Source organism: Phacochoerus africanus, chromosome 10 (assembly GCF_016906955.1).
Source record: "Phacochoerus africanus isolate WHEZ1 chromosome 10, ROS_Pafr_v1, whole genome shotgun sequence".
Classification (NCBI taxonomy): domain Eukaryota; kingdom Metazoa; phylum Chordata; class Mammalia; order Artiodactyla; family Suidae; genus Phacochoerus; species Phacochoerus africanus.
This window is the reverse complement of record NC_062553.1, coordinates 99,154,842-99,169,056: the sequence shown is the minus strand read 5'-3', so window position 1 is coordinate 99,169,056 and position 14,215 is coordinate 99,154,842. Positions and strand designations below refer to the sequence as shown.

The window sequence follows — 14,215 nt, the reverse complement described above, 5'->3', positions numbered from 1 at the left end:
AAGGATAAAATTTGAATGCAAAAAGAAAACCAGTCTCAAAAAATACTTAAGAATGCATGAAGAGTTCTACATTTCTGATGAAAAACTTCTATTATTTTAGCAAGCTTTCAGTCTTTGACTCAAAAGACAGTCTCAGATCTCTTTAATTTATTGCTATATAATCTGCTGTATATTCCAGTTGAGATTTTACATTAAATCTAGACTTTCCAGTGTTCGACTTTTATTTATTGCAAACGCACTTGACAAGCTTTATTTTTAAATATGACTCTCTTAGTCGTTCTTCTAAGATCTATTTTGTAAATGCACGTATCAAATAATATAGCCTTAGAGATAAGGCTATATTAGCAGTACAGAGTCTTTAAACTGTTTGGAAAGTTAATACTTTGTTTTCCCTTCCATTGGATGGAGCTAAACATTCATTCAGTTGAGAAAACAAGGGGGAGTATTTGAGGAGGAAATAGGTCTCTAGCTCAAGGATATGCCTCGTGACATGGACACATCAACCTTAATTTAGAATTTCCTGGTTCTTGCTGACTTAAATGATTTATGTAATCTCAGAATATCATTATATCTCAACATTCTTCTCTATACTTAGTTTCCTTTCAGGAGTATCTATAATTGCCACTTAGAAAGACAGAGGCAAAAAGCACAGTGTTTTATATACCTTTCAGTTCACAAAGTTGGAAATGTTTCCTTTCGAATTCATTAAGTGCATTTTGAAGTATTTCCCCTTTTATTTAAGCACAGTTAATATCACAAACATAAATATACCTAAAATAAAAGTGCCTGTAATACTAGTACTACAAATTATTAATAATATTAAGAACAATAATTGACATTCATTAAGTATAGTCGTTCCTCACCATCTGCAGGGGATCGATTCCAGGACACGTACTGATACCAAAATCCAAAATGCTCAAGCTCCTTATATAAAATGATGTATTATTTATATATAACTCACACAAATCTTCCCATGTACTTTAAATAATCTCTAGATTACTTGTAATACCTAACAAAATAAAAATGCTATGTAATTAGTTGCTAGTGCACAGAAAATTCAAGTTTTGCCTTTGGAACTTTCTGAAATCTTTTTCCCAAATATTTTTGATCCATATTGGTTGATTAAATCCATGGATATGGAACCAGCAAATATGATGGGCCACCTGTACCTTGTGTGTACCCAGTCCTGGCCTAAGAACATTGTATAGTCTATTTCTTGTACATCAGCCCAGCTCTGTGATTGGCTCCAGTTAGACATCTATACAAACTTGAGGTTAATGTTTATTTTGGATGTTGATTTCTCTTTTATTATAAACTTAATTTACTTGATCCTTAGAAGTGAATATTTTTTAGTTTGTCCAGCCCCAACTTGTCTGAAGTTGAAGTGAAGAAGTGAAGAATTGACTGCCAGGTTTCTTTGTGACTTACTTATTAAGCATTAGAGAGCCCATTGTAGCATAGGATTACATGAAGCTCTAGAATAAGTTTCACGTATTCTCACACCTTAAAAGGTAGGGAACTGGGAAAATAACAAATAAGAACCTTTCTTTGTGAAACACGCCAGAATATTCTATAAACACATAAGCACAGAAATGTATTAACCATTGACTTTGTTAGTTTTTATGGATTTTTTTTCCTTTAATTGTGTTGGGTAAAAAATTCAAGCTACATTTTTCCATTGTTTTAGTTTTGAATACTTTTATCAGTGTAATTTCCTGTACCTTGACCTAAAATATAGGACATAGTTTCCATTCTCTCTGAATTTCAAGAATAATGATAAGACTGTACAAGAGTAACCTTCTTTGTTTAAAATTGCCAATTCAGTTGCATGAAATAGTTCTCAATGTATTTCATAAAATTATTATTTAGACCTTTTTTTTTTTTTTTGCTGCACTCACAGCATATGGAAATTCCAAGGCCAAGCATCAAATCCAAGCTGCAGCTCTGACCTATGTCATAGCTGGGGCAATGCAGGATCCTTAGCCCACTGCACTGGGCTGAACCTATGCCTCAGCAGCAAGCAGAGCATCTACAGAGACAACACCGAATCCTTAACCTGCTGTACCACAGTGGGAACTCTTATTTAGACTTTTTTTTTTTTTTTTTTTTTGCTTTTTAGGGCCACACTCGTGGCATTTAAAAGTTCCCAGGCTAGGGGTCTAACTGGAGCTACAGCTAGCTACTAGCCTATGCCAGATCCAAGCAACCCACCCCACAGCTCACAGCAATGACAAATCCTTAACCTACTGAGCGAGACCAAGGATCAAACTTGCATTCTAGTTGCATTCATAGCCCACTGAGCCACAACAGGAATTCTCTAGACATTTTTTAAATTAACAAATTCATTTCAATCTCTGATCAAGAGTTTTCAGATAAGATAATAGTCATCTTAAATGAAGGCATTTTATACGAAAATAAAGTTAACATTTTCTGCTAGTTATACTAAGATTCTCTAGGTTTAACCTAAAATTATAGATTACAAAATCATTTAATAAGAATAAAGCAAATATTTTGCTGCATTAAGAAAATAAGTAGCATATGTATAGATCTCAAGGCTTTCATGTATGCTGTTAGGAAAGTATTACATTTGAGGCAAACAGTTATAAATTGAAGTTGCATGGAAATATTCCAGCCCCGATAATTATTTTGTTATTATATTCTAGAAATAAATTTGTATAGTCTTAAAATATTGGGAAGTTGTAGAGTTCTTTGAGAATAAAGTAATTGCAATTATTGCTGAATAAATTTATTGATATATGCTTGGTACACAATGCAGATCACTTGACCTGTGAATGGGTTTCATGTTCCAGTGACCTAATGACTTTGTTGGAACCGCTTAATAAAAATGAATGATACTTGAAAGAGTTCCAGCTGTGTGATAAGTTGACAAATACTAACTAGTTCATCATAGAAATAATTAGACAACATTTATTGATTATGAATAAATGTATACACTTTGTAATAGAGCTACATACCTATGGTTATGTGCTATATTTCTTGGAACTAAATTATTCTCAAGATTGAAATAAAAAACAACTAAAAAAAATCCACAAAAAACCCCAAAAGTCCAACACAACCACACACACTGCCAGAAAGAATTCTGTAACTAAACCACTTTCAGAACATTGAACACAAATGGTTAGAAATTTGGACCGCTTTAAGTTTAAAGATCTGGTGGGCTACAAAAGCCCATTAAATTCAGGTCCCTATAGTTATGAATAAATTATAGAATGTTAATATATTTACTGAATCATGACTGGGATATTGGGAGCTAATAAGAGAGAAAAAATAGCCTGAGTTCTCTATTTTTCAGGATAGTACAAAGGTTCTGGGAGAATTTTGAGTTTCAATGTGTCTACATGTATTTTCCATATGTAGAGCACATGCTCCAAATCACTTATACTTGACAAGAATGAAAAGTCCTTTTCTTTACTGTAAAGTCAGTATAGATGGCTTTCAAGGCCTGTAATTGCAGCAGTATGGTTTCATTTCCTGAGATAAGAGGTGTTTCTTAGATGGTGTGGCAATATTTGTGCAAACGCAGTTATATTTCTGTGTTTATTTTCTCAAAGATAATGATTGTTCTCAACAGTTCAATTTTAAGGATACTACTTAATATTTTATATTTGTCATGATTTAGAATATAAAATCAAAACTTTCTTCATAATTCTAGTTAAAGTTAATATTTATTATTTCTTCTACCTACCCACCCCACCAAACTTTATCCCTTAAAAAGAGGCTGTTCTGCTGTTTACAACAGGGCTATAAAATTTTGGTATCATGTTCTCCTTTTGCCTCTGCAAGTTCATCACTTACTCTAGGAAGTAGCATATACAGTGGACCAAGGGTGTTCAGAGCCTTGATTTAATTGCCTGCATTCCAGTTGATTTATGTGGATATGCTAGGCCATAACTTTGTAGCCATGTAAAATTTTGTCAGTATTTCTTATTTCTTTTGATCTTGACCATGAAAGATTTTATATACTTACAAAGAACTAAATTTTATGTCTTTGCTTGTTGGTGTTATTTTCATCCAGATATCTTCATAACATTTTCTTAACAATAGCTGTGTCTAAATTTGTGGCTCCAAAGAGTAGGAATTAAATATTTACTGATGGAGTTAGCCCATAGGAAATTGCAAAAAATTTCCTTAGAGAGTAATTCCATTTAAAAATACATTAGGTGTTCTCTTGGGACACAGCAGTTTAAGGATCCAGTGTTGCCATTGGAACTTCCAAGTGCCATGGGCACAGCCAAATATATATGTCTTTAAAATAAAATTGCTTTCTAATAATATATACATATACTGCAGTTGATGGACCTCTTTTTTTTTTTTTTGGAATCAGTTGATGGAATTCTTCTTCCCCCAAGCCTGTGGAATTTTAAGTCAAAGAGTTAAAGTAGGGTGTTGACTATGTTCTATCTAGATCTTAAAATTCTCTTTATCTCTTGCTGGTGAATTGACTTGTGGCCTCCATTAGCTTTATTTATTCATATTTTCCCTGATCCTCTGAGTCCTAAGGATTTTGAACTTTATAACCTCTGCTTTGTTCTCTTATGGACAATCTTATATAAACTACAGAGATTAAAAGCCACAACTCTTAATGAGGAGAAAACCCTACCTTTTCAAAGATCTGCTCAATCCTTGTTTATTCTAGACATGTTTATGTATAAGCCAGTGTCTGAAAGTTATCTCCATAAATATTTTTCTCTGTGTCAACATATTGACAAAGGACATTAGATAAGAGACTATCAAATCACAGGAATATAACAATTTTAGCATTAAAAAAGAAGAAAAAGCAGTTTCAACCTGGTAGAAAAGGAAATCCTATTACTCAATTAAAACTTGTCTTTATAAGGAACTTAGTGAGTTTCAAAAAAGACAAAAGCTAACTTAGGTATTCACAGAATTCTGAGAAAGTAGTTTTCCAAGTTTTTTTCCAAAAAAAAAAAAAAAAAAAAAAAGAGGAAAAGCATGACCAAATTGTTAGGGAAGACTTTTGACAAAGAGTGGACAATATTTCTGACATCAGAATAGTTAAAATTAACTTCAGAAATATGGGAGCTGTTTGCAAGTAGCCTTTATAACTCAATAGATCTCCCTAGCATGAAATCTCAGAGTGTAACATCTTTACTAAAGATGGATTATCTAGATACATAATATGTTTCCTAGACGATCTTATCATATCCTAGAATTGCCCAACATCTTTACGATATAATATAAAAGTACATAGGACATCATGGACCAGTAAAGAAAAGGCTATTCTGGGGCAGGAAATATGATTTTTCCCTTTGTTTGCATTCTTTTCTATTATTTACCTTTAAATCATTTACTAAAATAATAAGTTGATCCATTCTTTACATCATCTCTGTTAGAAGAAACTGTGATTATTTTCTGAAATGAGGATTTACATATGATTTTTAAAAATCAAAATGTGACACATGTTCCTGGGGAAAATAGAAAATAATTGTATCTAAAAAAAAGCCCAATAACAGTGTGAACCTTTATCCTTGCAGCCTTTTACATATACTTTTACTACCGACATTTCCTTCAAAAAATACTTTTAAAACACAGTAAATATACATAATAAAATTTGAGAGAGAATTATTTTCTCAAAGGCCATTAGCCAGATGCTTAATAAGAATTAAAAAGTATTTATTGGTTCTGACAAGAAATGTAAAAGTAGACCTAAAGCATCCATGACTAATGCCATCCATCAGAAAATTTTATTACCCTTCTCCGAAAATTGGTGTCGGCCTCAATAAATTACGAAAGTTATAACTGTTTGGCTAGTAGTATAGAGTGTGGCACTGTTAATGCTGAACTCTCAGGAATTATGTGACAGAAATAAGGAAATGTATAGAAAAATATCCGCTCTCTGGAATATTTTTTTCCTCTTTACTTTGGTAATTTAGCATTTCAACACCCTAGTAAATAGCAAGCAGTATATAGATCATTTGTTCACCAGATTGTAAACATCTTTTCAGGTCAAAAGTTAACAAGAAAAGAACTATGGGTTATACATTACTTACAAAGAAGATTAACTGTGGCTAAGTCACCCATAAGGTGTGTTTGGAGGCATTGTATATCAGATATGCACTTTCATATCATTAAATTTTTGGTGCAGTTTATTTTGCAGTCAGCACGTATTTAAGAACATTTAATGTTTTCCCTTCCATTTCAGGCATCAACTCCCAACTGGCTTACAGCATCGCTTCTGGTGACAGCCTTGGGCAGTTTACAGTGGACAAGAAGGGTGTGCTGAAAGTCCTAAAAGCTTTGGACCGGGAAAGTCAGTCCTTCTACAATCTGGTTGTTCAGGTGCATGACCTGCCACAGCTTCCAGCCTCCAGATTCACCAGCACGGCTCAAGTCTCCATTATTTTGTTGGATGTGAATGATAACCCACCAACATTCCTTTCCCCTAAATTGACATACATTCCAGAAAACACACCTATTGATACCATTGTTTTCAAAGCACAAGCAACCGACCCAGACAGCGGCCCAAACAGCTATATTGAGTACACTCTACTGAACCCTTCAGGAAACAAATTCAGTATTGGGACCATTGATGGGGAAGTGAGACTCACTGGAGAACTGGACAGAGAAGAGGTTTCTAATTATACTCTAACAGTGGTGGCTACAGACAAAGGCCAACCATCTCTCTCTTCATCCACAGAGGTTATAGTTATGGTACTTGACATCAATGATAACAACCCTGTTTTTGCACAGGCCATGTATAAAGTGGAGATTAATGAAAACACACTTACTGGAACAGATATAGTACAAGTATCCGCAGCAGATGGAGATGAAGGTACAAATGGACAGGTTCGCTATGGCATTGTTGATGGCAATGCCAATCAGGAATTTCGGATTGACTCTGTCACAGGTACCATCACAGTGGCTAAGCATTTGGACAGAGAGAAGACCCCTACTTACCTTCTAACTGTTCAGGCAACAGATCGGGGCAGCATCCCCAGGACTGATACCTCCACGGTCAGCATTGTTCTACTAGACATTAATGATTTTGTTCCCATATTTGAGCTATCTCCATACTCCGTACATGTCCCTGAAAATTTAGGGACACTACCCAGAACAATTCTTCAGGTCAGTATATTTAAATAAAACAAATACTGTGTTCATTATGGGACCTCTAACTTAATTATAATATTTGTGCTTCCCCTACCCTCTTCTCATTCTCATCAATAAATGTTTACTTGCAGATATAGCAGATCTTGAAAAGGACAGGTTTATGAAAATTACACCTACAGAGCTATTGATTTCCTTGTAGATTAAATATTCCATTTCAATTACATTCTTTTATGTTTACTCATGTTGAACGCATTGATGTATTTGTGTATTTTTGAATTTTCTTTCACTGTATCAGTAATATCTGCAAATAGTAAGAAAATAAAATGATGTAAAAATTTCAAAACTGTTCTCCCTTCCCTCTTTACAAATCAAACTACTTGGATGAAACTGCTCTTACAATTTCTGTCAAGCCTTCCAAAAACACAATGTATTGATTTTATGCCTAGTTTTACATAGTACTCTGTATCATTTTGATTTTCCACTTGAAACTTACAAACATGTCTTCGAAACCTTCTAATATTGGCACCTCATTATTTTTAATGATACATTTTATCTCATGGTGTACGTTTTATTAGTTTTATTCACATCTGTGGCATGCATTATTCTCTCCTATAGGTGGTGGCAAGAGATGATGATCAAGGTTCTAACAGCAAAATCTCATACGTGCTATCTGGTGCTAATGAAGACAGTGCGTTTACTCTCTCAGCTAGTGGGGAACTTCGAGTAACACAGAGTTTGGATCGTGAAACCAAGGAGCATTTTGTCTTGTCAATCACAGCTACAGATTCAGGTAAGTCTGTAATAACCTCCTTCAGCTGAGAAACATTTCTTCATAATATGTGCAAATGAAAGTATTTTTGTCTACCATTATAGTAAATATTTGTTGAAATCTACTTCTTGGAACTCCAGTTGGATCTATATCATTTATGGAACATATATTGCTTTATGAAACTTGTATGTAAGTAGTAAGGGCTTAAGCACCTTACAAACAAAGCTTTATTCCTGGTAGACAACATGTCTTGCCTGAGAGTCTGCCCTAGGACCTGGCTACTACTTGAGCCTCAGGCATTTCAGGTACTTTTGCTTTGAAAACATCCAGATGGTTCTAACTGGTCATGGAGGCAGGAAAGTGGGTCCAGAGTTCTACTTCTTTAGTCCTTAGGTTCTGCAAAACTGTAAGTAGCTTTAACAAGCATGTGATGAACCTCTACAGCTCCAAAAGGAGTATGAATGAGAGCCTGGGGTTCTCACTGAGGTAGCAGTGTAATGGATTACTATAGAAAGAAAGAAAAGCAATATACATTAGCTTTTTGTGTTTGGAAGTAGTAATTACATGAAATTGTATTGCAAGTAGCTTAAAGTGCAATCTATTCAAAAAAGTGGTATTACCTTTTGCCACTACTTTGTTTTGCATATATTGACTCTATTCATAAGTATCAAATACTTCAAATTCAAAATTGAAATAACTACAAATGTGTTAAAGAATCTTTGGGGTTCCCTTGTGGCACAGTAGGTTAAGGATCTGGTGCTGACACTGCAGTGCTTTGGGTTGCTGCTGTGGCACATATTCCGTCCCTGGCCAGTGAAATTCCAAATGCTGTAGGTGTGGCCACACAAAAAAAGAACCTTTATGCCTTGAAGAAAGTTGGTATTGCTTAAATATTTGTTGAATAAATGAATGAATGAATCATTGATTTCTTAAAGTATCAGAAAATTATGAAACATTGTCCTTATGTAACACCTATAAAAATTGTCATCACAATGGAGTTCCCATCGTGGCGCAGTGGTTAACGAATCCAACTAGGAACCATGAGGTTGCGGGTTTGGTCCCTGTCCTTGCTCAGTGGGTTAACGATCAGGCGTTGCCGTGAGCTGTGGTGTAGGTTGCAGACGCGGCTCGGATCCCACGTTGCTGTGGCTCTGGCGTAGGCTGGTGGCTACAGCTCCCGATTAGACCCCTAGCCTGGGAACCTCCATATGCCGCGGGAGCGGCCCAAGAAATAGCAACAACAACAACAACAACAACAACAACAAAGACAAAAAAAAATTGTCATCACTTAGTATTTTAAGTATTAAGGAATTTAGTGACGTTGCCATATTTTTTTTAAAAAAATTGAAATTATTTTAAGCCAAGGCAGACTTGCTGGAACCTCAAAGGGCTGAAATGTTTTGTATATGTATATTCATGTAGATGTGTGAGTACTGCTATAGAAGAATAATTCTGTATTTTCAAATGAGCTGTTTTACTGTGGTTGAAATGTTTTTGATGAATATAATGTATTGATATTCTTGTTATACATGACCAGTTTCCAAGTATACAATTTCATGTTACCACATCTCATATAAAAGATTTTAAGATCAAGAGTAATTATACATTTATGTTAAGTATTCAGATGATTTTGTTACTGCTTATTAATCAAGGTGGCTGTGTTTAGATATTATTTCTCACTTACATTTGGAGTATAATCATCAGAGACTATTGCTTTATGAAAGGAAATACTATCTTCTGTGTTTTTAATGTGTATGAATGACATGTTAAGTTTCATGCAAACTGTAAAGTCCCAAGGAATGATGAAGAGAACATAGTGTGGTAACCAGATAAAACTGAAATTGATCTGAAACATGTTTCATTATGTGTGTAGGCAGTATTGTGCTTCTTGGTCACTGGGTAAGCATTTTCTTTCTTTTTTTTTTGTCTTGTTGTCTTTTTGCTATTTCTTGGGCCGCTCCCACGGCATATGGAGATTCCCAGGCTAGGGGTTGAATCGGAGCTATAGCCACCGGCCTACACCAGAGCCACAGCAACACGGGATCCGAGCCGCGTCTGCAACCTACACCACAGCTCACAGCAATGCCGGATCGTTAACCCACTGAGCAAGGGCAGGGACCAAACCCGCAACCTCATGGTTCCTTGGAGTCGTTAACCACTGTGCCACGACGGGAACTCCTGGGTAAGCATTTTCATGTGAAAAATGCAGTCATTACCACATTGCTCAAATCAACCCAGTATTTCTAGAGTCACCTGGGTAGAAGAGAGAATGAAATAGAGTAGTAACTGGTAGAAAGTCAAATATTCAGAACAAAAGTTTCATTATGAAAATACTTTCCTCTTCAGTTACCTTAAATGTGCAGTCAGTGCTAGGAATGCACAAAAACAGAGCCTTTGTGGAGGTGAAGGAGGAGAGGAGAAACTAGTACTAGGTCGCTAAGGCATCAGTCCCTATAAAACTTGTTGCACGGCGGTGAGGAGGGGGTAGATACTGTGAAGGAGAAGGGAATGGTTGTTTTTTGATATGTGGTAATTTGAGTCATGCAGTTTGCTGGATTTTACAGATATTAACCCCCTGCTGCATATTCCTTTTCTTTATTATCTCAAAGACAGGTATTTTTATTTCTACTTTACTTACAGTAAACCCAAACTCAGAGTAGTTAAATAATTTGCCTAGGATTACAAACCAAGTAGCAGAGTAGGATTCAGACCCTAGCAGATCTGACTACTGAGTTCAATGTATACTAAAGGTTTTAGTGTAGAGATAAAGTAAAATTTGAAAAATATATTTATTTCCAAACTAAAGTCAATAATAGTCTGTATAAGATAGTGGTAAATTTTTTGAATTTGAATTGATCTTGATTTGAATTCTGGGTCTGTCATAATTTTCTTTCTGAATCAGTCAAATGGATCATCTCTCAATCTCAGTACCTTTCTCAGGAAAATGGGGAAAATGGTAATTCCAAAGTAGTTTATTACAAGGTTTAAATGATACAACATATGTTAAATTACTAAATATGCCTAAGACATAGTGTATGTAATGACTTTAATAAGAACTGTGATCCATGCACTTTACACATTTAAAAATTCTTAGAAATATTTGACTGATCCTTACTACATAATAATTCTTTTTAGAAAATGTAGGAATTGGTTTTTTAAAAAAAAGGTTTTGAAAATTACAGCTATTTTTTTTCATTTTATACATTACTGCATTAAGAATTGTTATTGTATCAGATTTTTTTCAAATTTCCAAAGAATATATTGCATAGCAAGTACTTAACCATTTAAAAAAAATTATAGTTTGGCCACCTATATTTAAGGAGGATTTTGTGTGCTAGTCAGCAAACTTAACCACCATTTGCAGTGCTGTTTCTCTATCAATATTACAACACAAGAAGGACATTTCATTAGGAAAAAAAGAATGAAAGGAAAGAGAGAAGAAGGAAAGGAGGGAGGGAGGGAGGAAGAGAGGGAAAGGACTTGAAGCGATAGAGTTAAAATTATTCTCTGCTAATATATATGGGTGAACTAGTATATTAGGGGAAACTTTCCCAAGGAGGAAATTAAATAGAACATTGATCTAAATGTGAATCCTGTGCACGAATCAAGTCCTAGTTCCAAGGAGCTGAACTGTGTGTGTTCTTGATCCTAGGGAAAAGTGGGGATCCAGAATTCTTAATACAAGGACAAATAATGGAAGTGCAACTCTAATTTCTATGAATGACTATTGCTATAAAATGAAAAATGTGAAGGCCAAGTGTGTATATGCTACAATGTATTGAGATGGAAGAGTTACGAGTTATAGAGAGTGAAAATTCAGATTATCAGTAAACTGAAAGTATTGGGAAGTTTATCATTTAGGGCCTTACATAGTGAGAAGTGTAAATGCGATTCAGGGACACTGGTGCCTTGGTCACAATCTTTTGGCAGTCTTGAAATTTAGAGAATTACTTGAAATTTGCCTAAAGCACAGATCTTTTATGTATGCTTTTGGGGGGGTTGCCCTGAAATGGACTGGTGTTTATGAGCCCACTGGAGTAGAATTATTCAATTGGGTGTCTGAAGGTCATTTAATACAGATTACATATAAAGCTATCAGAAATTGTGATAGGACCAGATACTCTTGAAATGATTAAAGCTCATGTGTGACCCTAATTTTCTATTGAATTCCTTTGTATACTTCTGGTATAATCAATATCCACTTTTATGGAAAAATGTGAGAGTTTTAGATATCAGGCTTCAGAATCTGCAGCTTAATCCTTTATTCCAAGGAATGAAGTCTCTGACACAGGATTTTAAATACATATTCACTGCTGTGATTTAAAAGTCAAATTGGTAGATGATGTGAGAAAATTCAGAAAAAGATGGCAGCTTTTAGGTCCCAGATGCCATGTTATTCTAAATTTGCAGTGTTCTAAGAACCAGGAAATATCAAAGTGTTCTAAATGAGAAAAAAATTGACAGTTTTATTCCTTAGCTCACAAATCACTTTTCCTTTGCTCTCTTAAAATGCTTACCTAATGGCAGCCCAAAGATGGGTCAACTTTTGGCAATATGGCAGCAATTGAAGCAGCAGCTTTTTTTTATCAGCAAACCTCTAAATCTTTGACTATTTTTTTGGAGAAAATATTAGCATTCCACTATCATCATATTTTTATTTACTGACAGCATGACTATAGAGAAGCACATCTGGAAACTCTCTAACTCCTCCTGTCTACTGCTTAAAATGAGCTATAACCATGCTATGGTATGTGTGTGGGACTGCATATTAGTGTTAAATAACAAAACCAGAACAGCGTATAAGAGTTCTATCTTATTTTTTTCCATAGGATTTACTCACTAAAGATTAATTTAATGAGTTGAGACTACAACTCAATTTAAGATGATATTTGATTTGACTAATATAATGAAAAGTATGGATATATTCTGCCTTCATTCTGTCTTACTCATTGTTATTTCTTCTGGAAACTCCTGGGAGGTTGAGGCTTCACCTAATCATGTGGGTAACTGCAAAGAGCCCAGTACTATGTGGTTCTGATAGGGCTGTGTAACTCGCTAGGTTTCCACCTACACCACAACAAAGAATTGAAAAGGTGTGCGTGTTAAATGCCTGAATGAGCTCTTAAAGAAAAAATGTTATAGCAAGTTTATTAAAGTGAAAGTACACTTTCAGAGGGAGAGCCACCTGCGCTGGGAGTAGGGACTGGCCCCACTTTACAATTGGGTTGCCGTTATAGCCCCATGCTATGGACCTGAATGGGAACCTGATTCTTCTCATCCCAGCCCACTGTGTGTTTGTAAGGACTGAGTGTTGATTGGTCTCTGTGTGGGGCATATCCAATCTTCTGATTGGTCTTGGGAAGGATACCTCATTTGCATGTGGGACAGGTTATGGGGAAATTCCCTGGAGAGTCCCTTGATGCTGTACCTATAAGTGTGTATATTACCCCTATAGAGGCAGGGTGAGGATTGGGCCACATACCTTTCCTAGTAGGGAGTAGGGGGGAGTAAGTTAGGTTGCTCAAGGTGGGGGTAGGGGCATTACAGTGAGATGGGTGGGTTGATCATAAGGGTCTGGCAGTTCTTGTGTTAGTCCTAGACCCAGCATTTAATCTTGAAGGGGTCTTGAAGCCCAAAAGTTCCCTTTAAGAGGGTAGCTGGCCCTAAAGCAGTTAATGTCTTTTACACGGTTTGGAATTTCTATTCCTAAATACCCTTCCTTACAAAAATTTCTCTTACCATTTTCTCATAAGTGCAATAAGTAACAATATGGTTTAAAAATAGTAAGTAGCAGAGAATTATCAGGGAACTAAGAGAAATATACTTTCAAAAATTAATCCTGAGAATTAAATTACAAAAAGGAACTATATCCTAAAGGTAAATGCATGGCCTTATAGTTAAAAAGAAGTTCAAATTCCACTTCTGCCATCATCTAGCCATGTGACCTCAAACAAATCACTTTTGTGTTCTTATCTATAGAACGGAAATTCTAATCCCTACGTGAAAAACTTATTGGCAGGAATAAATAAGGAAATGACTTATTTTAGCTATTAATATTGGTCAGCATACTGGCTGGACATCTTAAGCTCAGTAATGCCAAATAAAAATTTTTGACTGTTATCCACCCTAATCTCCATAAATTATTTTCTGTCCCCAGTTTCATAATCACCAAAGGCAAACACTGTTACCATTCATCATTCTTTTTTCCCTGTACTCCACATTAAACAAGTCCATTGACAAGTAGGCTCTGCCCCCCAAAATGTCCTGAATTTATACACTTTTCTTCATTTCCACCACCACCCGTTAGCCTAAACCAGGGCTAAAGTGATAGTTTCCTAACTGCCTAACTTTCCT

General features: G+C 35.4%; 1 protein-coding gene across 1 annotated transcript in view; it reads left to right on the top strand.

The window, feature by feature from the left end:
- FAT4 (FAT atypical cadherin 4) overlaps window positions 1–14,215 on the top strand; it is a 163,312-nt gene that overhangs the window by 85,353 nt on the left and 63,744 nt on the right. Inside the window, exons 5-6 of the mRNA XM_047798626.1 lie at window positions 6,185–7,107; window positions 7,708–7,882. Coding sequence (XP_047654582.1) covers window positions 6,185–7,107; window positions 7,708–7,882 — 1,098 coding nt within the window. The remainder of the gene's footprint in view (window positions 1–6,184; window positions 7,108–7,707; window positions 7,883–14,215) is intronic.